Source organism: Grus americana, chromosome 9 (genome assembly GCF_028858705.1).
Source record: "Grus americana isolate bGruAme1 chromosome 9, bGruAme1.mat, whole genome shotgun sequence".
Classification (NCBI taxonomy): Eukaryota; Metazoa; Chordata; class Aves; order Gruiformes; family Gruidae; genus Grus; species Grus americana.
In genome coordinates, this window is record NC_072860.1 from 15,488,635 (window position 1) to 15,516,113 (window position 27,479).

General features: G+C 45.8%; 1 protein-coding gene across 2 annotated transcripts in view; it reads left to right on the forward strand.

The window, feature by feature from the left end:
* Window positions 1-27,479, forward strand: part of FGF12 (fibroblast growth factor 12) — a 226,479-nt gene that overhangs the window by 57,701 nt on the left and 141,299 nt on the right. The window contains exon 1 of one of the 2 annotated variants that reach the window (XM_054835895.1): window positions 24,633-24,761. The exons of the other annotated variant lie outside the window; for it this stretch is intronic. Coding sequence (XP_054691870.1) covers window positions 24,674-24,761 — 88 coding nt within the window. The 5' untranslated portion in view covers window positions 24,633-24,673. Of the gene's footprint in view, window positions 1-24,632; window positions 24,762-27,479 lie in introns of those variants that run through there. 2 annotated transcript variants of the gene reach the window in all.

Consider the following 27,479-nt stretch of genomic DNA (forward strand, 5'->3'; position numbering starts at 1 on the left):
GACTTACCTAAATAAAAATTTTGGTAAAAATTCCCATTGATGAAAAGGCCTGTCTCTGCAAATACAAAAACTGTGGAGGAGTTATGGTAGTGGTAGATGTCTGTCATTCTGCAAGGTTCATAAACTTCATGAAGTTTATCTTGTGAGCAATGTAACTTTGTGTTGCAGATGTTAGAGCCTGAACAACTTGCCTGGGACCCCAGCCTCCAGGTCCCTAATGCCATTGACCCGCTGAGCTCTGCACAGGATCATTATTGCAAAACCGTATCCACGTACCCTCCAGACTCTGAGATTGCAATTCAAATGGTGCAATCTACTGGCACGAGACCTTGCCTTGTGTGCTTGTCTGTGTAATCTATGGCCCAATACATTTAGCCTGTGGCATCCACTCAGAAGACCATTGCTTTTTATCTAGCTTAGCGGTAGTTCTCTGCCCTGTGTTTGAAAATCAAGGCAGATGCTCCCCAGACTGTAGCTTTGTCTTTGGGTTTTTGAAAGTGGAGATGAGAATGAGATTCTGCAATGCAGGAAGGAGTTACTGGTACCATGGTTTCTCTTTCACTTTCTGTGAACCTTCATGCTTCGTGGAGCTCAAAATTGAAAGAAAGAAGTCTCATTTTCTCCAGCCCAAGCTAGTCTTGGCTGCACAGAGGTGTGGATTGACAGTCCTGGGGCTTCATGTCCCACCACTGTGACACTGGACTGACAGCAGGTGATGTGCAGCCTGCATATGGGCTATCTCTTGAGATGAGACCTTTCTTTAATCTGTCTGTTTGCTGATGCTTGTCCTCTCTGCTGCACCTGCCAGCAGGGATTCCTGTTATTACCCACTGCATCGATAGGTTAAATCAGATATATCAAGTTTGTTACCTAAGTCACCAAAAAGCTATCACATAGCAACAGCTTCCCAGCATGACCTTACAACTGCCCCTACCTCACCACTTCCCTTCCCCAGAGGTAGCAACACATACACGCGTGCTGTAGAGTGGTTCCTTTGTGTGCAGATGACAGCATATTCATGTCTTTTGTAAATTATTTACAAGTTTTAATGCTTATGTGCAGGTGGAATAGGGCCTCATATTGTGCCAGTATTGGGATTACATTAATGAATTTAGGCTTGAAGTTAGAAAAGAGTTTGTGATGAGTAAAAGGGCAACATTCCGGAACAGCTTCCAATAGGAGTAGTAGCCTGCCTGTGTTTCTTCAGATGGCTTTTAAGCATTTATGGTGAGCCCATATGAAGTGATGATTCATGCTAGTGGGTGTGTGGGACAGGGCACTTGACGTTTTGGGGCCGTAGCAGTTGTCTGTGGGCCTCATTCAACGTCATATTTGCAATGGCTTTATTTACTTTCTCTTTCTGAAATGGAACTTCAGTAATCTGTGTTATTTGTGATCGCTTTATCCAGCTCACAGAGTAACCATGCCTCTGATGTAGTCACTGGAGTGGCTCTGTGCAGAGCAGCAGGGCTAGAGCCTGGCACAGTGCTGTGCAGACATCGCTGTTTGGCTTTGGAGAGGCTTTTGTACCTGGAAGCGTCCCAATGACATTTGTGTGAGCAAGAGGCACTAAGCTCCGTGGGTCTGTGCTGATGGTTACCTTCGTGCTGTAGACACCTGGGCAGGTTTGGCTTCAAGGAGCCCCTCCTTGGCTGCGTGGGCAGGCAGGACTGGCAGGGCGGCTGCTGAAGCAGACCAGGAGAGTGTCTGGGATGTCTCTGCATCCCAATCCCATGTTTTCCCTCTACCTGAATCCCCCCTCACTTTCCCCCTGCTGCTCCCAAATACTCCATCCCTCTCCCCCCTGCTTCTCTTGCAGCTCAGTCGCACCTCCCTACCCCATACCTCACTGCCAGCAGCAGAGTTGCGTAGGTAGCTCCTTTAAAATGTGTTGGTGCCCTCTCATCAGTGAGCAGTGGGAACTGCAGTAAGCACGGGCAGCCTGGCACCTTCCTTGCACCTCATCATACTGGTTCCGCTTCATCATTGAAGGCAGATGCCTTTTATAATTGATGCTGATAATGGCCATAAGACATGTCATTTACAAGATGTGAGATGGTAGCTAGCAGAGGGAGAGAAAAATCTTTCTAACCAATATGGTTATATCGGCACTAGTTTGATGCCAAGGTTGGTTCTTGGTTAAATTGGGACCCCACTTTGTGTGCTTATGTCTACTGGAAGAAAAAAAAAATTCTTAGTGTTATTTCTATGGTCTTTCTATATGCAAGGCATACAGCATAAAAAACATTTCTAGGTGTAATATTTCGGACTGACTGTAGTGCTATACTAAGACAAGTCAATTCATTCTGTCTCCACTGAGAAGTAGAAAGAAAATCTCCACGGCTGTCATGCTTCATCAGCTTTCCTAATCACTTTGAACATGTCTTTCTGAAGATGCCATCCCTGTTGTCTCACATGCCAAATAATTTATACTGTATTTTGAAGACCACTGATGGTATATGGGTGTAAGGGAGTGTGTTACATCTCCAGCAGACACTTAGGAAGGTTTCAAAGGTGGTAATCTCCTTATTTCTGTGGTTATTCTCTGTGCATTTATTGGTAGGTTGATGGGTATGAATAAAAGCTTGTGGTTTTTCATTGAGGCCTTGTTGGGTCTGTTCATGAAGAGGATGCATTATGAAAGAGTAGCCTTTGTTCTTTTACATTCACCCTTGAATAAGAAAACATAAGAAACTTGTTTGTACGAGCAGATACTGGAAAAGATAATGTTCTGGAAAACCTTATAAAGTAAAGCTGGGACCTGGGGAGAAGGGGTGGTGGGAGGTGTGGAGGGACTTCTGACACAGCTTATTCATGTAGGTGTGGGGTCTGGGACCAATTTCCCTGTGAACACAGTGCAACCAGGAAGTGCTTTTCTGTGGATGCTCTGGGTCGGTTTTATGCCAACCATGTGGTGTGCCAGCCTGGCTCAGTATTCCTGGGCAGTCAGAGGTTAAACTGTAACTCACGCTTTAAGTGATGCAGAGCCTTTTGCCTGCGTTTGAGACTGCATAAAGGTGTATGGATGTAGCCAGTGTGTGTTTTTGTCAAATTTTGGATTTAGGTCTTTTTCTGCCCCACTTTCTCTTTAAAATCTTCATTTACAAAACTTCATTTTACAGTTTTTACCAGTTAGAAAGTTATATTAAAATCAGCTAGAAAAAGAAGAGACTGTGAGTTCTCAGCACACCTGAGATGGGATATGCTAGGGATACTGACCGATTTAAGACAAAAAAATTTTAATGTGTTAGAAGAACTTTTTGAGTGTGATCCATCTCAGCCTGTGGCTTCCCCACTGCATGATGTGAATGCACTTGAGGACTGGTGTTGAAAGCACGCTCGCAGCATGATGTTACTGTGGAAGAGTCATTGCATACTCGGTACGTGGATAGAATTGTGAATTGGACTTTTTTTTCCTTATGATGTTTTATATCTTCATTAAAAATACATATGTACCTAATATCTGTAAATGGCAAATGTGTGAATCAGAAGCTTATAGATACTATATTTTGAGGATACTCCATTTCTTATGCAGCAATTAATCTGAAATACCATAAGAAAATCTGTATTATCTCCTTTCTGAGAATTTGCAAGTAGGGCTTTGAACAAAAATAGAGTTTTAGTGGAGGCAAGTATCAGTTCTCCAGGTAATCTGACAAACCTTTGCTGTTATGCCACATGGTCTGCAAATGCTCGTTTCCTACACAGTTTTTCTTAGTGGGAAATGTGAAATTTTTTCCCCAAGTAGTCAGCCACACTACTGCACTTCTTCAAAACTGGGGGGGAGGGGGGGAAAAAAATCAATGGCATTTTTTTCTAGAGAATGTCATAATGAAACAAATTGTGTGCAGAGGAAAAAAATATTCAACCCGTGCTTGCCTACAGGTATGGCAGAGCGCAGGCAGACTAGGCACACATCCTTATTTCTCAGCTTCTGTAGTCCCCAGACTGGCATTCTGGAGCTCCCACCCTGAGACATGGGCTGTGCTCTTCTCTTTGTGGATACCAGCCAGACCATGTTGGAAATGCTGGACTATTAATGGTTACAGGAAGGAGATCCCTCTATGGGAAGCTACTTCAGGCATTGCAAGGTGTCTCATTTCTTGTGACTGCAGAAGCCCACCAGCAACATCTATACAGGTATGATAGGAGCCAGAAGGGACCAAACTGAGTGGAGAAGAAGGGAGTGGTGGTGGGGAGAAGCAGGAGTGGTGGTGGTTGTTCACCTGCGGTGGAATGGCAGGAGCAAATGGGTAAAACCCCACCAAGCCACGTAAACACAGCGCTTTGTGCTTATGTACCAACTTCTCCCCCAAAAGGTCTGTAAGCCATGTACAACACTCACCAGTTCTCTTGATGCGCTCACAAGGTTACCTTATGTGGTCCCCAAGGCAGGGGTGTGTATGTGTCTGTGAACATGAGCAATGGAAAGTACCTCTTAGGAGAAGAGGGCACTTGCCCAGCCTCAACTCCCAGCTAATCTCTGCACCACCACTCTGGTAGATGAGAAACAAACCCTGTCTTTCCTGAATAGCTGAATATCCAATGAACTGAAAGCTCATTGAAACCACATAGCTTTGTTTTGTTTTTCCTTGAACCATAACTGAGTCTGAACTGCTGTTTCAGACTCTGTTGAACTCTGTCTGCAGCAACATGAGTCAAAACTGAATCTAGAACTGCAGCAAGACATTAAGCTGGTGATAAGAGTTTTACTTGGAGAATCTTTATTAGTACTGTGATGCAAAGGTGCAAAGACCAAAAGAATTGAACGGGCTGTCGTCTTGCTCTGTGTTATTTTGGGATTTTTCTGGTCGGATAACTTCCATTGTGATGGGATCTCAAAAGTTTTACAGGACGGAACTCATATCTTCTTAAAGAGCTTACAGTGTAAGGCTCTAGTCCTCAGGACTTGTCCATACCTGCTAGCCCACGTGGGCTGAGCTGCTTCATTGCAGGTTTTAGCTCTGTGTGTTTCCAGGATGGGGTCTAAGGGCTGAATGAGGAACGTACAATGTTGTATAGGCAGTGCTGTGTGTTTTATCACAGTCATTTTTTTCTGTACTGAGGCTTCTTCTCAACCCTCTCTGTCTAAAATCTTGTGGCCTTAGCCACCCAGGCAGGCTCCATGTGAACATGTGCAATCTAGCCACTGTTAGCAAGCTTTTGCTTTTATTAGCCTTTGGTCCAGATTTCATATAGTTCTCACTTATTCAGATCTGAAAATGTCTTCCTTTGTCTTCCTTCTGTGCGTCTTCTGTCTGTGTAAACTTGGGTTTAACTCCTCCTCTTCTTCTTCTGATTTAGTCATCTTTCCCTGCACTGCCTTATCTATATTTGCCTACTATTGATTTTCCACTTTGACTCTGCAAGAATTAAAAGAAGTTTAGGAAAAAATAGGCTCCTAGAGTGGATGTTTGAGTGAGAAGCCACAGCTGACTGTGTTTTTTAGGATATGATGTATATCCCAGGCAAGGGGTAATGTCATCTCCCTGTACTCCTAGAAAGCCAATATGTCCAAGCTTGAGCTATAAAATTGCCAATCAGTTGCACAACAACACATCCTTGATCCTCTATAGAAAGGGAGCGTTTTGCCAAGAGAGGGCATCTGTTGGGCAAGAAGGACTTATTAATGTACAAGCACCTTCTGGCCTCTGTCCCTGCCTTCAGGGCTTGACGCAATGTCCTGTAGAAGTCAGTAGCAGCAAGGCTGGAAAAGGACTCTGGACCTCCCGACTATGTTTCTTGTTCCCTGAGCTGCCAGGGCTCCTTTCCATCACTGTTGTAATTCTATGTTTGTGCAGACATGTCAGTGTGGGGAAGGTCGTTACCTTAATTGCTTTCAATCGTTACATAAAAGACTGTCAATAAGGAGCTGTAACTATTCAGGAGTTTTAATTATGGCCTGACATGATGTTATTGTCCTGGCCTTGCACACCTCCGTGGGTGTATTTCTGAAGGAGGTGGCTTTTGTTGCTCCAAGCTGACAACTCCTCCCTAGAAGTCGTTCTCTCCATCAAGGTGACATTCAGGAATGACAGTGTGACACGTCACTGAGGAGAAGTGCTCGACGGGCAACTGTGACTTCGATGTGGTTTCCCCGTATCACCACAGTCTTTTTCCAAAGGCGATACTAGTGATCCTCCATTTTTTCCTGTAGCATCATTCCCAATAATAATCCTCTTGATCATGAAGAGAAGTTGTATCCTCCTACGCCACTCTGAGCAGCCATAAAAATTGGTGATGTGCAGCTTCCTTATTGCAGGTGCATTATTAATCCTGGACTCCAGAGTCCAGGGAAACAACTGCATCAGTAAACACCTGAACTGCAAAGAGGATGAATGAGGGGCTGAGAATGGCACATAGAGCCCTGTGCTTTGGTTAGCTAGTAGCATCTGTCTCTGTTATCTCTCCCCTCACCAAGCAGAGGTCCAAATCACATCTACCGGAGATGCAAAGTAGTATCTGCAATTCCCCTGTCTTGGACTGCTCGGTCTCTCAGGTTGTATAAGTCGGGACATTCTTCCCAGAAGTTGCATAGAGCTGCTGTCTGTATTCACACGACAACTTTAATGGGGCTCCCCATGGTTTGGAAAGCAGAAAGTTAAGACATGGGTTGAACCTCTCAAGTTAAGACGAACTGGAAGGAGTACTACAGATGGTGTCCTAACAAGACAGTAGCCAGGAGAGGACTTGGAGGGCTGCGCATCATACCCTTTGCCCATCTCTCACAAAAAAGGAAAATTTTTCTGTGTTTTGCAGGCTAGAGAAGGGAAAGAGTTACCTTGTGTGGGTGTACTTAATCTGGTGTAGCAAAAAGTAAACAGGTAGTAGCTTCCCATGGATGGGGCAATGCTGGTGACAAGAATCAGCATTCAGTGAGATCAATGCAGTGCGACTGTCATGCAAATTCATTAGCAATGAAATGCAGCCTTCCTTTTTTAAACAGGTTCTGCAGGTTGTTTTGCCAAGTATTTGTTATGTTTGGACTGTAAACAGCTTTCTTGTGTGTTATGAAGCACCCAAAGATTACTGGGGCAAAAATGAAGAAAGGGAGTGATTTTGTAGTTGGAACCGTGCACACTGAACAGTTAGACTGAGGAAGAGTCTGGTTTAGCTCATTGTCTTGTCTCAGAATGAAGGTCAGGGAGAACTTGGTTGAGTGATTTCTAACAACAGATTAATTTATATTAAACATTCAGACATATTGGATGGGCAGTGGGGAACCTCAAACTGAGGTGCCCATGCTCTGACTGTCCTATCAGGGATGCTCAGTGCTTCCAAAATATGTTGTCCCCTTGAGGTGTCCTTACCTCAGCTACAAGAAAATGAAAAGACCCTCGTATATTGGATACTTTCCTTAAAAAGGTCTACAAATGGATCTTGCCCAGAGTGTGTGCTGCTTCACGTTTGTAATTCATGCAGAAGATGCTGCTGGACTGGATTTAGATGATGCTAGAGATTTTTCAGAGCGCTACAAGAAGGCGATGCTTCTGATGTCTTTAGCTTTGGTGTCTGCTTCAGGGAGCCTATGAGCAAATGTGTGTCTCTACTATTGATGGGGCAGGACTGATAATCGAGTTCTCTATAGGGGCAGAAGCTTTTCCCTAGGACTGGAAGTCTGCAAGAGCCTTCCCTCTACCTCTTATTGCTTCCTGACAATGTGGCAAAGGGCTGCGGTGTGGCACAGCACCTGGGTAGAGCAAGGAGGGTACTCCCATTTGAGGTACAGTTTGCAGAAAATGTATTTAATGGCTTCCGTCCATCTGTAATAGTCACTGAAGGCGGCTGCACTGAACAGATATACCTTGACAATCAGTGCAAAGTGTCAGCAGCACTACAGTGTTAATCTACTGGGTGACACATACCTATATTAAATAAGTAGGATAGACAAGGGAAGGTTAGTTGGTCTTATTTTTTAGCAGTGGACAGATATGAAAGAATTTCTGATTTCAGGGCTTGAAGGTTTCTTTGAACTTACGTCTAAGTGAACGGAAATTTTGAACTCTGCAAGTGCAGCTGGATGAATAATTTGTAGTGAATAATATATCTGATGGCTTTCACCGCATTTGGGATTGACAGCAAACACATCACAATTTTAATTATTGGGAATGATTTGCTGAAATATTCAGGAGCTATATTTGGTTCCTGCAGACTATGCATGAAAAAGTTAGCTATTTAAAAGCCAGACTTTTTTCCTTTTTTTTTTTTTTCTTTCTTCCCTGAGCCCCTGGCTGGTCTCCTTGCTCCATACAAGCTTCTCCAAACAGGGCAACAGGAATCCTTGCATCCTGGCTTGAGAATTTAACATAGAGGAACCTTAAAATAACATAAAAATAATAAAAAAAAGAAAGTTATTGAAAGTCTTCCTACCCTAACGCTCAGCAGAAAGCATGCGAGAGTTATCTAGGATGGGGTTGGTTCATGGGCTTCTTGAGGCACTTATGGAGTTGAGGGTTTTCCTTGCAACTGGTGTGGGAATCTAGGTGGAGAATGGAGACTTTTGGAGGGGTGAGGAAAGCATTACAAAAATGTTATGTGTCTTTCCCTCTCCTGTACTTGTCATAGCTTTGTGAAAGTCAAAACCTTAGGACTGGCCATCAACAATTCAGGCTGGGTGTTATTTGGATGTTGCATGAGCATGACTGTCGGGGGAATCCTGACTCCTAATGTAGGGAGTTACTGACACAGCTGGTTTCCCCAAACCGCTGGAAACAGCTATTTGTGCTCCTCACCCTCTTCCCCTCCTTGCGTCTCCCCATCGTGTGGTACCATACCATCGTACTGGTGTGCCACCCCGGCACGATATTGCATGCTGCCCACTGCTGCAGGGGAGAGTTGGCCTGGGGGATGATGCAGGCACTGTGAAGAAAATTAGGGAGAAAAAAACTTCTTCCCAAGGAGCAGGGCAGGAATGATGTGAAATATAAATTTTACTTCTCATCTGTAAAGAAATGAAGGCAGCATTTTGAAAATGGAATGGATAGGCATGAATAAAAATGCAACTTCCCAGAAGAACTGAAATAGCAACCAGAAAGTGAGGAGGGAGATGCAGGTACAGATTGCGCTGGTTTGCCTGGGCTTCTGTTAGCTGCTCTCTAAAATGTTTTGCTACCCTCTGGTGGCTTTCTGAGGATTTGTGCAGTCTAGTTTTCATTCCTCGTACAATCCCCTGCCAACTTTTTGAGATGCACCGAGAATCCCAGATCTGCTGATGGAGATTTTTATTTTCCCTGATTCCAAAGCAGCAGTATGATAATAATGGAAAGGCAGTTTTGGTTGTGGTTTTTTTCCACTTTTTCTTTCTGTTGTTCATAAGAAGTCTCTTTTCGTGCAGAGTTATAATCACAAAGGCAGCTTGGTTGGGAGGTTAAAATAAAAGAACAACTTTGTACCTAGGTTGGCTTTGTAGTGGGACTATTCAGTGTTTGGGAATGACACAGGCTTCGCAACCCTGCAGAATGCAAACCAGTGTCCTCTACTTATCTGCAGAGGACACAAAGCGAGTACCAGTGAAGTCAATAATAGCAAAACTCCCATGATCTCCAGGAGCCCAGAATAGGTCCTATTCAGCCTGGTGCAGGGGCAATGCTCAAACCTCTGTCGTCCTTTCACTCTGCCTTGGTCTCCATCATTCAGTCACTTCTTGTTTTTTCCCTTTTTATCTTCCCTGCTCATTAATTGATTCTACATTGTGGCTTCATAGCAGAGGAGCTGTAGGTGGGGATTTAAAGGGCAGTGGTTTGACAGATTTTACAAGAAACTCCTCCCAGGCATTAATTCCTGGGTTATGGGGTCAGAGAGGCTCTTGTGATCTTCTCAGTCTGACCTCCTGCGGAGAGCAAGTCACAGGACTGCCCTCAATTGACTTCTGCTTGAAGTGCAGCATTGAATATAGAAACCATCCTCTCTTGGTTTAAAATTTTCCAGCGATGGAAGATTCACCTTGTTAAATTGTTCCACTGCTTTATCACCTTCAACATTAAATACTTCTGCGCTTTACTTTGTTTAGTTTCAGCTTCCAGCCTCGGGTTTTCTTCTTACTTTGTGAGTTTGAGAAGCCATGTGTTGCCGAAACTGTGTCCTGTGTAGGGACTCATGGGCTTGATCGAGTTGCCAACCAGGTGGAGCTCTGAGAGACACCCTGGTTGTAAGAAATGAAAAGTTGTTAATGTTATGGACTGAGTTGTGAGGTGTGACGTGAAAGCACAAACTCACTGCACAGAAGGCACAAAAAAAAAAGCAATACAATGGCACTGCTGGAGGGTGTGTGTGCTTCTCCTGAATGCATGTCAGCACTGGATATTTCTAGTGTTCACATACTTAAAACATACAGTTAGTAAGGGAGAATTTATACAGGTTTTCAAATGAGATCTAATTGCAAGAAGTCCTGCAGAGGCTGAATTTCACAAGAGATATATACAAATATAATGTATCTCTCTCTATATATTGAAATGTAAAAGCATTTGTTTTGGGTGCTTTTTTGTTTTGTAAATCAGCTGTGCTGAGGTCCTTTGGGATGTAGGCTGCTACATTCAGCAGAATGATTGTTGTTAGCTTCTTATGCTGTTCCAATTCACGATATGTTTTAAAACCAGCTCCATCCATCTTAAAACCTGGCAGAGGTTGGGAGTGGAGAGCAGCCAGTGCCTTTTGTGCTGGTGATAGGATTAGCCTACAAACGCTGTGAGAGAAAGACTGCAAGCCTGGTGGAGCAGCAAGCACAGCTAGAAGGCCACCTTAAATGAAAAAAACCCATTTTTTTGTGGTTCAGGCAGGGGAAAGAGATGCAGTAGATTTGGATTACCTCAACCACAGAATAGGCTGTGACAGCAGATGATCCAACTCTTTCTGTGGTTTGACCTCCATCAAGCCAAACTTGCTGTTTTTAAAGCCACTCAAAACCTCACAGATGATGAAAAGGCGGTCAATATGGATGCATGGGATATGCTTTTAGGTTTCAAAGTCTTGTCTCTTCTTGGCAGGCTGTCTGAGCCCAGCATGTGGGACCAGCAGTCCTGAGTGCAAAGCCACTTGTAATATAGTTCCTTTCATGGTCTTGTGGGCTGCTTGTGTCAGGCTCCGGGAGCTGCTTATTTCAGTCCTGCTGCAATATCCCTGCTTGTGAAGAGGGGACAGAAATGCCAACTTCAGTGTCACTGCCAAGGTGTACTGTAAGGATTTGTTAACGTACATAGCTGCTGTGGGAACAGCTCTGCTCTTCATGTTCAGCATCTCCAATCCATCTTCTGGCATTGATGCTTTCTAAATCAAAGAAATGTTTTGAGCTGATGCCAGTAGTCATGGGTATGTCTTACACGATCTTTTGCAGTCAGATGCAAACTTGTTTGGGCTGTGTTTTGGGCTGGCTGGACTCAGTCTAGTTCAAGACTACAGGTTGCGTAATTGCCTGGGTGTCTGAGCTGATAAATCCAGTCTCCCAGCAGACCTAAACAGCAAAGTGTAGTGCTTTGCTGACATGGTTACAACACTTTGGGACTGGAGACAGTTTACATCCATCCTGCCCAGGGAAACTTCTTACCTGCCAAAAAAAGAGAGCATAGACCCTTCTGAAAAGAGAGAACATGTGCCAGCCTTTGAAACCCCTGTACCCTCTTCCTAGGTTCAGTGACCAAGTGGATGGCAGAGAATGTGAAACTGAGAAGGCTTCAACTGAGGCATTTTACACTTCAAACCACAGTTAGTTCTGGAGGAAGACAAGATGCGAACTGACAGCCCAAAGTAAGGCAATAAGGGAGATACCAGGGATGTGTACGAACACCTCTGCAGCGATGGACCCCAGACTGCTTCATGCTCCCTGTCTATGTAGTAACAGGAGATTTTTCTGCAGGAAATTGGGATTCCTGCAGGACCAGCAGGAAAGCACTTTGCCAGTTGGGGATGAGGGTCTATCTGTGATCACTGGGAATTCCTGGAAGCTATTGCAGTGCTATGCACAGAGACCCTTTTTGTGCAAGCTAACCTATTCCACAGCTGCTTATATAAGAGAGCATCAAAAACAGAGGTGTGAAAAACCAGAAAAAGCAGCATTGCATCACCTACCACTCCAAAAGGAGAGGGAAAGAGACAAAGGGAAAAGAGGGCTCTGTGTCCTTGAAAGCCAGTCTTTCCCATCAGTTTTGGAAACAAAACTGACAGTGGTTAGGAAAGAACAAACCCATCTAAAAGCTTCATTGGTGGGGTTTGGCTCCTCAGTATGGAGGAAAAAAATGCACTCTCAAAGCTATGTTCCTCCCGGCTTTCCAGGGCACTGCACCCTCAGTCTGTGAGTGCATCAGACAGCTTCCCCAAAAAGGCACTTTGGGGATGTAGCCTACATCTCTGGAAGGAACTGAATGGGGAACGTGTTTCTGCTAATGAAAGCTGCAGCCAGAAATAAGAGTTCTGGAGGTTGAAAACTAGGTTAAAAGCAGCCAGCAACGGAAAGCAGCTGAAGATGGAGTGGGTTAAAGAGCTCTCGAGCATTAGACAGTGGACGGTTTTGCTTCACTCCCAAGTCCTGGGTAGTGCAGTCCTGGCAGACTGACAGGGCTTCTGGGGTGAGTTGTCACAAGATGCTTCAGCTTGTTGGGTTTTTTCCCCTTAGGTTTTTATTGTTAGTTTAATTCTCCCACTTAACGCATGCTACAGTGACCCCTACTGCTGCCAGCAGTCAAGGGCCCATCTCAGTGCAATTATTAAACTATGGGAAAGTGTTGCCTGTAGTCTGATAAACAGATAGCATAATTTATAACCCTTAACTATGCAGAAGTCTGCTGCTCAAGCCTACACCACCAAAGGGGAAAACTTCTGTAAACCCTTGTGATGCTTAAGCTGTGGTCATAGTGTTTCTGTAAAGAATAAGAATCAGCCAAAACCTTAACAATATATCTTTTCTCCCCTTTTCAAGTAAGACTGGAGAGGAAATGCTGATCTGTTGGACCTCCTACACTATAAAAATGCTGTACTGTGCCATATGCAGAAACAGCATCCTTGTTGCTCCTGCCTCGTCCCAGCCACGAGGGCCCTCTCCCATTTTTCAAGAGCAGTTGTAGGGTGGGAAGATCCTGACAGCAGTACTAGTGTGAAAGGATATTCAAGGCTACTGCCCTTGCAAAAGTGGATGGCAGCTGCTCTACCTTCTGTAACTTCTTGTCATGCGTTGATGGAAGAGCCTTATACTGGTCTATGTGTAGCATTTTGTGTCTGGGTTAACTGCCCTGACCCTGTCTGAACCATCACCTGTTTATTTAATCTCACTCTTTTCAGCATTTTTCTGGTGGGTGAATGAGTTCTTGACAGGGACATGGAATTAAAAGACATCATGAAGGAATATGAAACATGCAATGTGGAATAAAAGGAAGTTGGAATATTAAATATAAATAGCAGGTCTGGGTGAAGTGCAGTGCAAACACAGCTGCTGTGCGGCAGGCTGGCCGAGTCACCACGTGCCCATCTCCATCAATCCTAGTCAGTGTAAACACCCCTGAGAGAAATGATAACTGTCCTTGGCAGATAATCCTGCATGAAACATCCCTTGGTGAGAATGGCACTAAGGAAGAAATCATGGGGCATCACCCAATGGTTTCTGCAAGGCGAGAACCTAACTGGGAAAGCAAGCTGGGGAAAAGCAGAAGAAAGAAGCTTTAATATGAGATTATCCAGGCACTGCATCCCTGACAGACCAGTGCAGGCTTTTCCTTATGACTTGTTCCCCAGGAATTGCTTTGTTCTAGTTTTAGCTGCTCAGAGACTATTCCACAGGCTGGAGCAGACGTCAGCTCAGAGATTGTTCCTGATTATTAATTTACTCTGTCTTAATGTAGGCCTATTACCAGGCGCTTCCCCCAGTGGCGTGCAAGTAAAGCTGGTGTCTGTTCTGCCTCTCATCAAAGGCAGCTGCATATTTTACCTGGAGACCAGGCGTTGTCACGCTTTCTGTGCTTGCTGAGAAAAGTTCTTTTGGTCTGGATAAACAGGCAGAGAGGCAGCTCCAAGGCTCTCCTGCCTGAGCCCAGAGGTGCTCTGCCACGGGGCATGGGGGTGCCTGAGCACCAGGAGGCATCCACGGGTCTCCCTGTGAGTGGTGCCTGCACCTCCGTGTGAACAGCCTGACTCACGGCCACGCTGCGTCCTGCATGCGTCTGTGGACTCTGGTGGGAAACACCCTTATCCCCCGCTGCCTGAGTCAGCGATGGCGCGGGTCTGGGGAAAGGCAGCCGAATTACTGCAGCTGCATGGAGGCCCAAGAGGTCCCACTTATGCACTCTTTCAGAAGCTATTTTGGACAATGTGTCCCCTGAGAGCATCATCCTGAGAACAATCCTTCTGCTTTTGCCTGCTTTCCCCCAGGTAGTTTGCTCTTGGCATTAACCATCTTGGACAGTTGTGGTCTTGCCTGACAGCTCTCGCTGTAACCAGGAGGGTGACTTGAGGGAGCAGGGTGAGGAGTAAGGCTTTCCTCTGCCATGCCTTGCTCTCACTTGCCATCACTGCTGTTCAAGGAATGTAGCAAATAAAAATGGGGAGCCAGGCTCTTGGTATCAGACTCTTCTTCCTGCGACACTGCACACTATGCAGTCAGTCTCTGCAGAGCTGGACCCAAGTGCTTTTGTACACTGCTGAGTGATGCTGGATTCCTTATGGTTTCATTATAGCTTGATACTGGGCACAAGGGAGTGAAAAATAGATGATGTGACCATGACACTTGCTGTAACTCAGCAGGGGAAAAGGAAAGACACCTCCCTGGCAACCTGCATTTCCATTCCTCACACCTTCAAATGTCATGTGCCGCTTCATAGTGTACCTGGCACTGCCCTCAGGAGCTTGTGGCTCTGCCATTATGAAAAGCAAAGAGTTAAACTTGTGTTTTACAACAAGCTGCTCCCATGAGACTTAAATAAGGTTGAGCTGAGACTGTGACAGAGGGAAGCAGCAGAAACTGTGGCTTGGGCAGTAGGTCCTCTGTTACAGGTCTGTTTTTCCTCACAAAACAACTGTTTCTTCCCTCTCCCTGGCACAGCAGCCCCAGTCCAGACCCATGAGAACCTTCTGGGGATAGGCAAGGATTGGTCTATAGCAGGAGAACATGGAGCTGGCATTCCCTAGACCTGAGTCATCCTGCTAAATCTGTGCATGGCAGCTGGGTGAGAAGGGGAGTGGGGGGTGGACATCCCTTGTGGGAGCCAGGATAACAGTGAAGGAATCAAAATGATGGAGAAAGGGCTAGTCAAGCCTGAGTGTTGGGATTTGAATGTGGGGCTGGCCTTCTAAATAACTAGGTAGAGCCTCGTGGTTTCTTCCACTGCTCCCAGGGAGGTATGTAATATCAAAGGAGGGATTATGTGAAACCCAGTACTGCATAGTTTCAGGTTGTCTCTGTGTTGGGGGTTAAGCAAATGCCAGATGGAAGGAAATCACTTTGGCAGTGGTCTGGGGTTGGTTATGTGACATGTTGAGAGCTTGCTCAGATGATTTTTGCTTTAATTGACTATTTCTCTCCATCATAACTACTGTTTTGCTGCTGAATTGTAGGAGGCGGCTCTTTGGGAATGGGAGCGATGGCTGTGGTTCCACTCGTCCATGAGCGCAGAGTATAGCTGGTAGGACCACTTGTGCAGGGCAGAAATGGTGCGTGGGGCCTGACTCAGGATGACTCAAGTCTGCGCTCATGGTTTTTGATTCTGCGGGGACTTTCTTGTTTGAAGGTTGCAAAGCACTGAACAGACTTCTTAAAATTTTGTGCTGCCGTTGTGTGGCACTTGTTTGGACAATGACTGTGGCTGTCCTGATGTAAACAGGCAGAAGGCTAATGCAGGACTGGCTGGAGATCGAATGTGTCCTGCAGCAGAGTTGATGCAGTGGCTCTGCCAATAGCCTCAGCAGATAACATGCTGTGGTGACTTTTCTTGAGTAGCTGGAGAAGGTGCATTGGCCACATGCCATTCACAAGCTAAGGTGAGAATTAGAAAAGGTGTGTTTTAGTGACTCATAAATAGCTTAGCACATGCTGACAGAGCAGCAGCTCAGCTTTATCATTCCAGCTTTGAATCCCTAAAGTGCCTGTAAAAAAAAAAAAATCAGTGCCTGAAACTTATGGGCTAAATTCAGACCTCATGAAGCAGTATCAATTTATAGCAGGTCTGAATCTGGCCTTCACTCTCTAACATTATTGGTAAATCCTCTGCAGCCACTTCTTTCTGCTCCATCCCTTCCTTGGTCCATTACTGCTGCTGCGGTTACAGCTTTAGCTTGTGCTGAGTTGCACTGTGTGCTGTGCCAGGTCCATCACATGTGCCTTGTGTATGGTCCAGGTTTGGAACTTTGCTTGTGGGAAGTGGACAGCCACTGCAGGGACTGACCTTCAAGGCCTTTGGTAATGCCTTGTGCATGTTTTCCTGCTGATAAAGTAATGTCTTGCTGATTTATCTGCTTGCACACAGAATTGTTTCCCTCCCATGTTTTATTTCCCTCTTGAAATTCCACCCATTGGTCATTCATCTTTTGTGATTTCCTCTTTCTTACTGTGTTCCACAGCAATCTTCACTAGAATGATGCTTTATCTTTCATTTGAACACTCTTCATTCCTCCCCAATTTTGCCAGATTATGCATGTTTTGAGATGGGACTTGCTGGAATTTGTCTTCCAGCATAAGTCAAATATCTTTATCTGCTCAAGAAAGAATGATTTTTACCTTCTCACAGAGGAGCAGAACTTCCCAGGGGCTGATAATCAACCTAAGCCACCGTTGGGGCTGGCACTGCTCTGTTTTCAGCAGAAGCAGAGTAAGACCATTACCGAGTATGTCACCAGTCAGCAATGATTCCTGTCTCTGGGAGCCAGCCATGTTACCTGTCACGGTGTGATTATTGCAAACTGGTGTTGCTACCTCTTAGAAGATTTGGGACCTTTCTTAAATCCCCAAGCCATTATGTAAGAATCATAGCTTGGCATATTTAGATATTTTCTGGTTCTAATGGCTGCAGAGAAAAGCTAACAACAGAAAACTTAAAAGAAACCTCGGGTCCAATGCAAGAAAGAACCCCAAACATGTTACTTAGATTTGTTTTTACTTTCATAGCAGAGGATGGAGGAGATGGGTCTGCCTTGTAGCTGGCAATGTCTGAGCCTGGTAATATCAGCTACCTTCACTGTTTGTCCTGAAACTGAGCAGCAAAAAAATCTCTCTCCTGTGAAGCCAGTTTGATACATCGTGCCTGTGGTGCCATGTCACTGTGCATGGGGCCAGGGCTGCGGCAGCGGTGTGGAAGGTAAAGGTCTTGTAAATCCAGTCTTCAATTCTCTTGAAACATGAACTTTACATATATAGCTACACTATAACTACTCTATAATATTATTATTTAATGCCTAGCTTTTGTCATTTTTTTTTTGCCTTCAGAACCAACAGGGACAAACCTGTGTATGGGTCTGGTAAAGCCCCTGCTGCTGTAGCAATGCTACGCTGGAGGAGCTGGGAGTTACAGGCTCCAGAATAGCACTCTTGCCAGTGCAATCTGTGTTTCAAACACGTCCTCATGTGTTCTTCAGCCACAGTGGCCAGTTACTGAGTGAGGGTCTGAACCGTAGTGCCCCAGCAGTAGCTTTACTGTGATCGGAGAAGCTGTGAATTAGAGCAGAAAGCATTTCTTGTACCATCGTTCCCCAGGCAGGGAGTTAGGCAGGCAAATACTTGCTTGTCTTGATGAGACTGTGCCACACGTGTTGTATTAGCATGCCAGAATAAATACGCTTCGGATCTGGATGACAGTAAAAGGCTCTGTAAGTGTCACTGGAAGTAGGCAGATGGGGAGGTTCATTCTTCCACAGAAGCTGCTCCCAACCTCAGATGCACTCCTGAACATTAGGAGTGAATTTGCTGGAAGGGAAGGGGAGTTGGCTTCTTCCAGAGGTGGTCTACCATACCTGTCCTCAGAAAAATCTCCTTTATTAAGCCTCACAACTTTTCCCTCTAAGATGGATGCATTAATTGCACTATTAGATGAGGAAAGCCAGTTGTTCATGTTTCATGCAGTGAATTGGGGGGAAGCCAAGAGCCGAATTCCTGGTCGAATTTGGAAGATGTACCGGTTCTAGCGTTGGCTTTGCCTCAGCAGCTGCCTGCTTGAAAGCAAAGGAGCAGAGGTGCTGTCAGATGGGCAGTGCCTGGCAACCCCACTGGCCAGGGAGCTCACTTGCCTGCCCACATCAAAAGCCTGGCACACTGCAAGCTGTTGCCTTCTAAGCTTGGGTCACGCCTCAGGCAAAGCCATTGTTGCCTACCATAGATTAATAACCTAAATTACCAGGGCACTGTGGGTCAGATCTTCCCCCTGCTGGCTGCATTATGCCCCCTTTAATCTGTTTTCATCTCTCATGACTTCTGAGGTTGGAGGGATCAGCAAACAGGGGAGATCTTCTGCTTCCCGGCATGGTTTTCCCTTGTGAGGGGCTGCTGAGACTGATCAGATGTAAAACAGAAAGCAGAGGAATCACATCCACCATGGAGGTGCCTCTGGAAGATGCTTTTGATATTCTCAGGTGCAAAGGACAAATGTGGCAACATTGGTGGGTTTGCCCTGAAATTCAGCCACCTGCAAAAAATCACAGCCCCCACCCCATGGGGGTCTGGCAGCCAGGTTTGGCCATTTGAGAAAGCTCTTACAGAGGAGATCATGCCTACCAAATCTCTTGGTATCCCCTGAGCATCTGAGTAAAGATGATGAAGATGAAGTCATGCACTTGAATTTCTAAAATGCTTCCCTCACTGGGTGCTTCCTTTAAAGAAAAAAGGTCAGGTCTTATAAGCAGGAAAATTGCCAGTGGAGAGGGATGGGACTGTGCAGTCCAGCATGCTCCCATAATGATCTTGAGGAGCGAGAGGATGGAGAGGAGACAGTGTTTGCTGAGCAGAACAAAGTCATTTGGAATAAGAAAAACAGAAGTGCACAGAAAAGAGTTGCAGAAGAATCTCCTGATACCAAGTGTCTAGTAAACTAATGGCAGTATAAACTGAGGAATGCAGGGTAATGCACCCATAGATAAAAACAAACAAACAAAAAATACGGTCACTCCTGGTAAAGGGTGCTACTGGAGCCATTTTCTCTTTGGATATAAGACCTCGGAGACAGTGTGGATCTCTCTGAAAGTGCTAGCTCAGCAGAGACAAGCAGAAATTATTGGGAAAGGTACAGTGAGCAAATAAGACCTATCATCCTGCCATGCTAGAAATCCCTGGTGCACCCGCACCTTGAGTACTGTGTAGCTCTAGTTACCCTGTCTCAAAAAAGATGTGATAGAACTAGAAAGGCACAGGAGAAACAGCGACAAGGTCAGCAGAGTGTGCAGAATGGCTGCTGCCTGCGGAGCGATGGAACAGATTTGGCATTTTTAAGTGTCTTCAGAAATGAAATAATTGAGGAGGGAAATACGACAGAGGCGTATAAAACCATGACTGTCACGGAGAACATAAAATTACCATTTAACAATATAACTGCTAAGGTGAGCATTAAATGGAACTACCGAGAAGCAGTTTTAAACTAATAAAAGCATTTCCCGGCACATGATTAACCTGTAGAACTTCTTGTCAAAAGATAGTGAGGAGACCAACAGTATTACTGGCTTCAAAAACCAATTATAAAAATTTGTTGCGGAGAAATCCATCAAGGGTTCTTAAGTACATTGCAAGACATCCTGTGGATGAGGAAATTGCAAAGCTGCAGGGCACTGAAAGCGAGTGGAAGCAGCAATGTATGGCTGCCCCTTTTTCCAAAGCGTCTGTTCTGAGCTGCTGGTACTACTACCAAAATAGGTTTGGAGAAGTCCTAGAAGTTCCAGCTTCTGAGGAAGCGTCACTGTGCTGAAAAATATCCAGAACAACCACTTCTCACTAATTCAGGTTGGAGATATTTGATACGCAAAACCTTCTTTACATGTAATATTAGATTTCTTCTTAATATATGGAAATGCAACTACGAAGTAGTCATTACTATGAGCTTTTTATGTGTCTGGGGATAAGCTTATTAAATGATCAAGGCTATGGGACATCTTTTCTTTTTCTCCTGAATCTGCTTCAGTGAGCTGAGATTTTACCAAGTCAGTCTCTCCACCAGGAGCTGGACTAAGTGGTTTCTGTTCCCTCTTGTTCATATGGTAGCACTGCTTTTTGACCACAGAAAAGCAACCAAGGAATTGGTCTTACTTGTCTGATGTGCAAAATCAGGCTATGTCTTTTTTTTTTGTCTCATCTTCCACTTGGTGTCAGATGTGTGATATACTGTTCTGTGGTGGAGTTTCCAGCAGAATAGCTGCAATCTTTGCCTTATAATGAGTGCAATTTTATACTGATCAGGAAGAGGCTAATCCTCTCATTAAATCACCAGAATGAGGACTGACAGATGATTCCCTACTTGGCCACAAATTTATTGTGTGACCTTCAGCAAACCCCTGAACTTTGTGCTGCAGCTCCCACTGGCTCTGGTGCGAGTGTTCTGTGCTTTGGTGAAGCTGGATGCAGTAGAAGCTATACGTGTCTCTGAAGCAGACCCTGCCATCCCTCTTTGTCAGCAGTGCTCTGCTTCATGAAGAAGGGGCAAAGAGTAAGCAGAAATACTCAGAAAGCACGGCGATCGCAGTGGGGTATTTGTTTGCACTCAGAAGGACTATATTTTTTGGCCTATTCCAGGGTAGACTTTGCTCAAATGGTTCCTGCGAAGAAAGGTGCTGAGAAGTGGTTATTTGCCATCACCAAGGAATATACCATCACTGATCACAAGCAGATCCATGGAGTGAGTGTCAAGAAATAAGCACCAGGTGCTCCCATAGGAGTTTTGTAAATTTACAAAGAGGGACAAGATCTGAGATCTGCATCAGCACGGCCTGGACAAAGCTGTCGAGGCTAATGGGCCATTTCTCTCCATATCTGACTGTGTTTGGCCAGAAAATATAACAAGGGCAAAGACTTACAAAAAAAACCCAAAACAACCCACACCTCACCTGCACAGGGTGTTTATCTGTGTACCAGTTGAAATATTCGAAGTACTACAGGTAGGCAATACGAGTGAGAACAGAAGCAGAATGGACCCAGTACCTTGAAAGATTATTTGCCTGCTTTGGTATGAACACAAGGAGATTACCTGTCCTGACTAGTCTCTTCTTTGAGCTTTTGTAGATTTTCTTTCTTTTTTTGGCTTTTGTAACTGATGAACTCATGCACATTATGCTATTTTAATACCTAGCAAAGAGCCTTGTCTGCTAAATCACCTTATTTTTCTCTGATCAGAGCACAGTGCATTCCTCTTTTTAGTAGAAGGTATTAATTTAAATTCCATAATCCCAAACATATTCTCGTTTCTGTTCTGTGCTTCAGAAGGCCAATGGTATTTTAATTTAATAAAGGAGAAACACACATGACACTGTGTTCCCTGTAACTGTCTTCTGACCTCAGTGAGTCTTTCACAGTTTTCTTTGTGTTCCAGCAAATGCAGTCTCTGCTTTTATTCAGGAACACTATCATTTCTACCCATGTTCTACTGATTGGGAAAAATTTAAATATCTGTAGCATTTTCACAGTAACTTTTGAGATGTTATTTGCATTATTATTTAGTAGTGCGAGCCCATCAAGGGAGCCGTAGCAAGATTTATGCGCCACTTATGTTCCATTGAAATATTATTTGGGTACATGCTGTCCCTTTGCAGAGAAATAAATTTTATTTTGGTTTACCTTGTTTTTGGATTAAAATGAGTTAACTCATCTGGCAATATCTTGATTTATGTCAGCTCCATTTATCTTTCCAAGTTCTATAAGCTTTGTTTACTGGGTTAAGATTTACCTAATTGGGTACATGATATTACTGAGTATTTTGTGGCATGTAAACACTTGAGTCATATGCATCACAGTTTCTAAAGAATCATCCTTTGCCATTTTTATGCTTCCATTTTGCTGTTTAAACTTACTTAAACCTACTCAGTTTGAAAGAAGAACCTGTGCTTGTTGCAGTCCTCATGGTGCTTCTTTGGAAATGTCAGGTAACACTCACTCATTCAGTCCTAGCAGGTTAAGCCTGCATCATCAGGCTGCAAGGTGATGGGAACCCCTACAAAGAAATGGGGATTACTTAATTAGTGTTTTTGTGGGTTATTCTGAGTAGATTTTCCAAGAACAACTGTATTAATTTAATGAACAGAGGTCTCAAAATTCAGCTATCTGTTCATTCTCATTCTTTTCCTTCTTACAAACATCTGTATTGTCTGATACACTTGTCCTTGCATGTCCAAGTGATAATGCCTGCCTGTTCCTATACTAGCTTAATATGTGGAACATCTAAGTGCACCTCTTTCCTGGTACCTGGTGCTGCACTTCAGTACTGGCATTTCTAAATCAGAGCCCCCTCATTTACAGCTCCATGTTGGCTGCTGAGCAAAGAGGGCACCTTGACTTCAGATCTCACTGTACTGTCCTTGATCTGCCACATCCAGAATTGTTCTCATCTCAGACATGCTGCTGATGCATTTGCAGAAAGAGGACTATTATATTTTGTGCTATTACAGAAGTACCCAAGAACCACCAGTTGTGTTTTAGGGCTTCACTGTGCAAACTACTTCTGGCTCTGTTCCAGAGGGGCTACAGGCTTGGTTGCTGATCGGTATTAACAGAGAACAGAAGGACAACCATGGGTGAAGAGGAGAGGTAACAGCTGTAGTCTCAGTCTCATCTGCCCTGATATTGCACAGTAGTCTTCTGTGATTGCTGCGAAGGAGGTATTGCTGAGGAGTGTAGCTGAACAATGATCCTGGGTAAGTGCGGACACGTACAGAGGAGGGAGGAGGGCAGTTTCATTTAGCTTTTTGTTGTGACTTCCTGCATGTGCAAGCTCCTGTGTAAAATAGCTTATGAATTAAGACATACAGAGTGATGATTTTCAGCACAAGTCACAGCAGACAACAAAAACTCAGTTTAGCATGGATCCCAGGGATTAGTTATTAATACCTTGCATCCTTTTGACAGTCCTGAACTGTATGTTACTGGCTTTGCTTCTAGCTAAGTGCTGTCTTCAGTGTACTAAGTAGGGCTGACTGGAAAATAAGAGCTTCCATTTCATGAAGCATTTATCATTTTAACTATTATTCTTTTTTTTTCCTATTCTATAGGAAAACTGAAACTTGTAGGGTGTTTACTTGAGGGCATTAAAGACTAGGTGCTCTCACAAATACTGATTTTTGCCACAAAGCCTCGATAGACTCTCACACTAGAACAGCATTTCTTTTGCTATGGCTGGTTTATGCACCTTGGTACTCTGCTCTCTATGTATTTTATAGCTTTTACTAATCTATCGTAATGGGATTCCCAGTGAGCAAAGGTGTTGCATCCTGTATCATGCTCACTGTACCTCATTCTTTTTGTTTTGACTTGAGAAACATCCTAGCAAGTGTTAACAACAAAGTCTGTATCCCCATTCTTGCAGGAGTGTTGGCCTAAAGCCTATTAAATCCCAAGTGCATTCTAAAAAACTTCCATCTCGTGCTTACTTGAGAAGCCTGCACACTTTTGCCAGGTGCCAGGAGAAGCAAGAGCTTTGAAAGGTGGTGTTTGAGTAGGTAACCCTGCTTAAGCACAAGGTAATCTAGGTAGAAATTCACCCTGGTGCAAGGTTCAGATTTGTCCTGGAGGCATCTGCCTTTCAGTGGGTTATTAGAGTCTACTCAGGTGCAAGAGATCTTTGAGAGGTTTTTGTATGTACTAATACTATTTCCTCTGAGGAGCTTTCTGGCCTTGTGTGATGGGTTTTGCACTGGGTAAATTCATGAATTGAGAAAATCTTTCCCCAACCTTCCTTGCATATGAAGTATGGACGCTACCTTTCTGTGCAGCGCAAAGCTGAGCCTGGACCTAAGTCTGCAAGAAGTGTAAATAAGGAACCTTGCTCGTTTAAAGCGTGTGCTTATAGGAACACGCCTGCTTCTAGGCACACGCTCCTACTGGTGATTTAAGACAAGAGGTGTGTCGTCTTCCCAGCCACGTTGCAAGTCCCGTGGTTTCTGCCAGGCAGGGAGCCCCGGAAAGGCCGTGTTCAGTGCCCCCTGCACGTGGTGCCTTAGCTGGCTGGGAACACCGCGGCTCACCGAGCCTGCCTTGCCCCGCAGAGCATCCCCGGTGCCTGCGGCGGGCAGGGACGCGGGGCCGTCTTCCTCCCTTCTTCCCCGCCGCGACTCGGACAACTTCAGCGCGGCGGAGCTGGGGGGGGGGACCGAGCTCTCCACGGCGGCGGGGGGGAGCTGCGGGAGCAACGGCGAGAGCCTCCGCCCGCCTCCCCGCCAGCCAAGCGGCGCGGCCGAGCCTGCCGGCAGCGGGGGGGAGTGGGGTCCCGGCGGCGGCGGCTCCCCGCCCCGGCGGGGGCTGTGCCGGCAGGGGGCAGGGCTGGGAGCCGGCCGCTCGTGTTTCTAGGGCTTGACGTCCTTCCAGCTAGCCCGACCCCCTTCCCGGCAAAGCCTGCCCTTCCCCAGCGGAGAAGTCCCGAGAAGTGGCGGCGGGGTCCCCCACCCTCCCCCGGGCGCGGCGGGGCCGCGGCGATGGGCCGGGAAGTTTGGCGGCGAGGGGGGCCGGCGCCCCGCCGCTGAGAGCCGGCCGCTCCGGGGCCGGTCCCTTTTCCGAGGAGCGGGAGGGCGCCACAAAGTGAAATCCATGAGGATTCTCGGGCTTCTCCTGGAGAAAGGCTCGCATATGCTGCAGTGTCTCTGTGGAAGGCGCCTGAGATCCAGCCACAGCCCAGGTGGGGAGCGCGCGTCCTTGTCCCCGCCGCCCTCGCCTCCCCGCCCGGGTGCTGCTCGGCCCGGGCTGGCCCCGTTTCCTCGCCTTCCTCCCCCACCCGCCGCCGCCTCGCCTGCGCCGCGCACAGGTGGCCGGGAGGGACCGGGCGCTGTCCGCGGTGCTGACCCCGCCGGGCATCCCCCCGGATCCCGGGTCCACATCAACCCGGGATCCCCCAAACCCGGGCCCCTTCCGTCCCCAGGTTCCCTACCCGTAGCATTATCCCCAACCTGAACCCTCATCTACCTGAGGCCTCCACCCCACATGTGTCCCCCACCCCTGCCCAGGTTCCACACCCCAGCTGCAGCCCCCACTCAAACAGAACCTCCACACAGGTCCCTCTACCCTATGCAGATCTCTACCTCGTATGTGGCCCTCACTAGTGTCCCCCATCCTACCTGCAACCCACAAGGAAACACGCCTCCCCCCCCCCCGCCCCCACATCTCTGTTCTCCACACAAGACCTCTGTATCTCTCATCCCACCTGAGACCCCCAACCATGTCCTCTGTTACCACCTGGTCAGGATAAGGATGACTTTCCCCAGAGTGCGTATGGCCCTGTGTGACTCTAGGGTTGAGGTTGGGCCCACTGTAAGAGCTCCCTTTACCTTGTGTTTGTAGTAGTAATGTTGCAATGTTTTTCTTGTGGAGGATGTTAAATGCATTCTTAAGTGGGGATGCTCCTAGAAGCAAAGGGAAATCCCCAGCTGCTCCTGATGGGGTCTGGGAGACTCCCAGCACCTATCTTGGCTCCCAGCCTGTTGGAGAGGGAGCATTGCTCTAGGCTGCACCAGAATGGGGAGTGCAGTGGCATGAAGGGCTGAAGGATGTGCTTGATCTTGAGCTGTATCTGAGCACTTTTTGAAAAGGGGAATAAGCGCACAAGTGCCTTGGCTTGGCGTGGCACTGCCTCTGAGTTTTAGGGTGATCTTGTTGGAGCTTTTTAAGTGATGTCTCTGCAATTTCTTTTGTACTACGCGTATTTTGCGAGTCTGACTTTCCCTTTATACAACGCTAGGTAAACATCATGTTGTTATTATTAAGATCTGCAGAAGTTACAGCACTAACTTTACTGCTTTGAGCTTGGCTGGGTTTTAGCTACTACTTGGCTTTTGACTAGATCCGCTTATCAAACCCTGACTATTGTGATCTTTGGGCACCGGATGCTTACAGGGATGTCTTTTAGAGTATGGCTTGCTAACGCTTGTGTTGTTTCCTCATGTGAGATCTTGGTCCTAGAGGAGAAAAATTTCTATGCCTCCTGGTATTGTCCGTTGAAGAGAAAGGTTGTGCTTGGGGGAACGCTGTTACTGAGGTAGCCTGGATTCCCTTTTGGCCCTGCTAAGGAGAATTTGTTAATGGTTATAGCTACCTGTTTATGCCTCAGTGTCCCTTTCCCTCCCACAAGACTCACTTGTGCAAGTTGTTGTCTGTGACTGGCACATGGCAATAGGAGACATGCTGGACTTGGTTGAGAGAGTAGGCTTGGCTCCCTTGAAAGTATTTTCGGCCCTGCTTTGGGAAAAGATATGATCACGCTAAATAGAACAAACTGTGGCTGTGCTTGGAAGCATTACATACAGTCTTCTTTTCAGTGAAAAACTATACTGGAGTTTTCTTCATAGTGCTATGTGTGAAAGTTTGTTTTGTGTCGTTTGGAAACCTGGGGCAGTAAAGAGTACAGTAACCTACTGGTAAAAATGGGGTGGTGCTCAGGTCATAGGGCGTGCTAGGCTGTAACTTCAGTGAACCAGAAGCTGACGATAGTGTCCTCGTAGTCACCCTACTGAGCTGGTTTGGCTTTACTGATGGATCCTGTGCTCAAGTATGCTTGATGTACGTGTGGTGATGGAATCTTTCCTGATCTCTCCTGCTCTGATGGAGTGATACTGAACATTGTGTAGTCTTTGTGTTTCGTGATGTGGTGCTATAAGGAAGCAGTCCATGGGAATGATCTCCTGTGCTACCACGGGCCTGAGCACTCCAGATGTGGTCTGTTACTTTGAATCAGGCTGCTGAAATACATTCCTCCTTCTCGGCTGCATTTGTTCCTTTTCCAGTAAGATTGGGCTTTACGTTCTTGAAAAACATGTAACACAAATGAAAGCTTCTACCTATAAAGGTGTCACTGTGGGTTAGGCCTGCTGGAGGAGAGATCTCCTTGCTGCTTCTTTGAAAGGTAAGCATGCTTTAGAAGATAGGTGTATACTTCTGCAGCAGCCCTGAAGGTGTAGTGCTGTGCCCAGGTTGGCACTGTGGGGGCTATGCCAGTCAGAGATATAAACCAACAAAAGGATTATAAATTACAGGAGAGGAAGGACCATGGAAACATGGGCCACAACAGTGGTGGTGTAAAGTGCTGAGCTACTTACATGTCCTTGATCCTCTGATCTGAAGAGTTATCCTGATAGCAGGTGGTTTATGCCAAACTATTTGGTACTTAGCGCACTTAAGTTGAATGACAGATTGACCAAGCCCTTTGCTCTCCTACCTCTGTTTTCTTTAATGCAAACTAGTCACAAGGATGCAAGCACGTTTAAAGTCAGATTCATACTCGTGTGTTGTGCTGACTCAGAGCCTTAAACCACTCCTGATTCTGACAGAAACTGATGCGTGATACTTCAAAGAAAAACAGTGAAATATCAAAGATAGTTGTAGAGTACTGTGCAGCTCTGTTGTG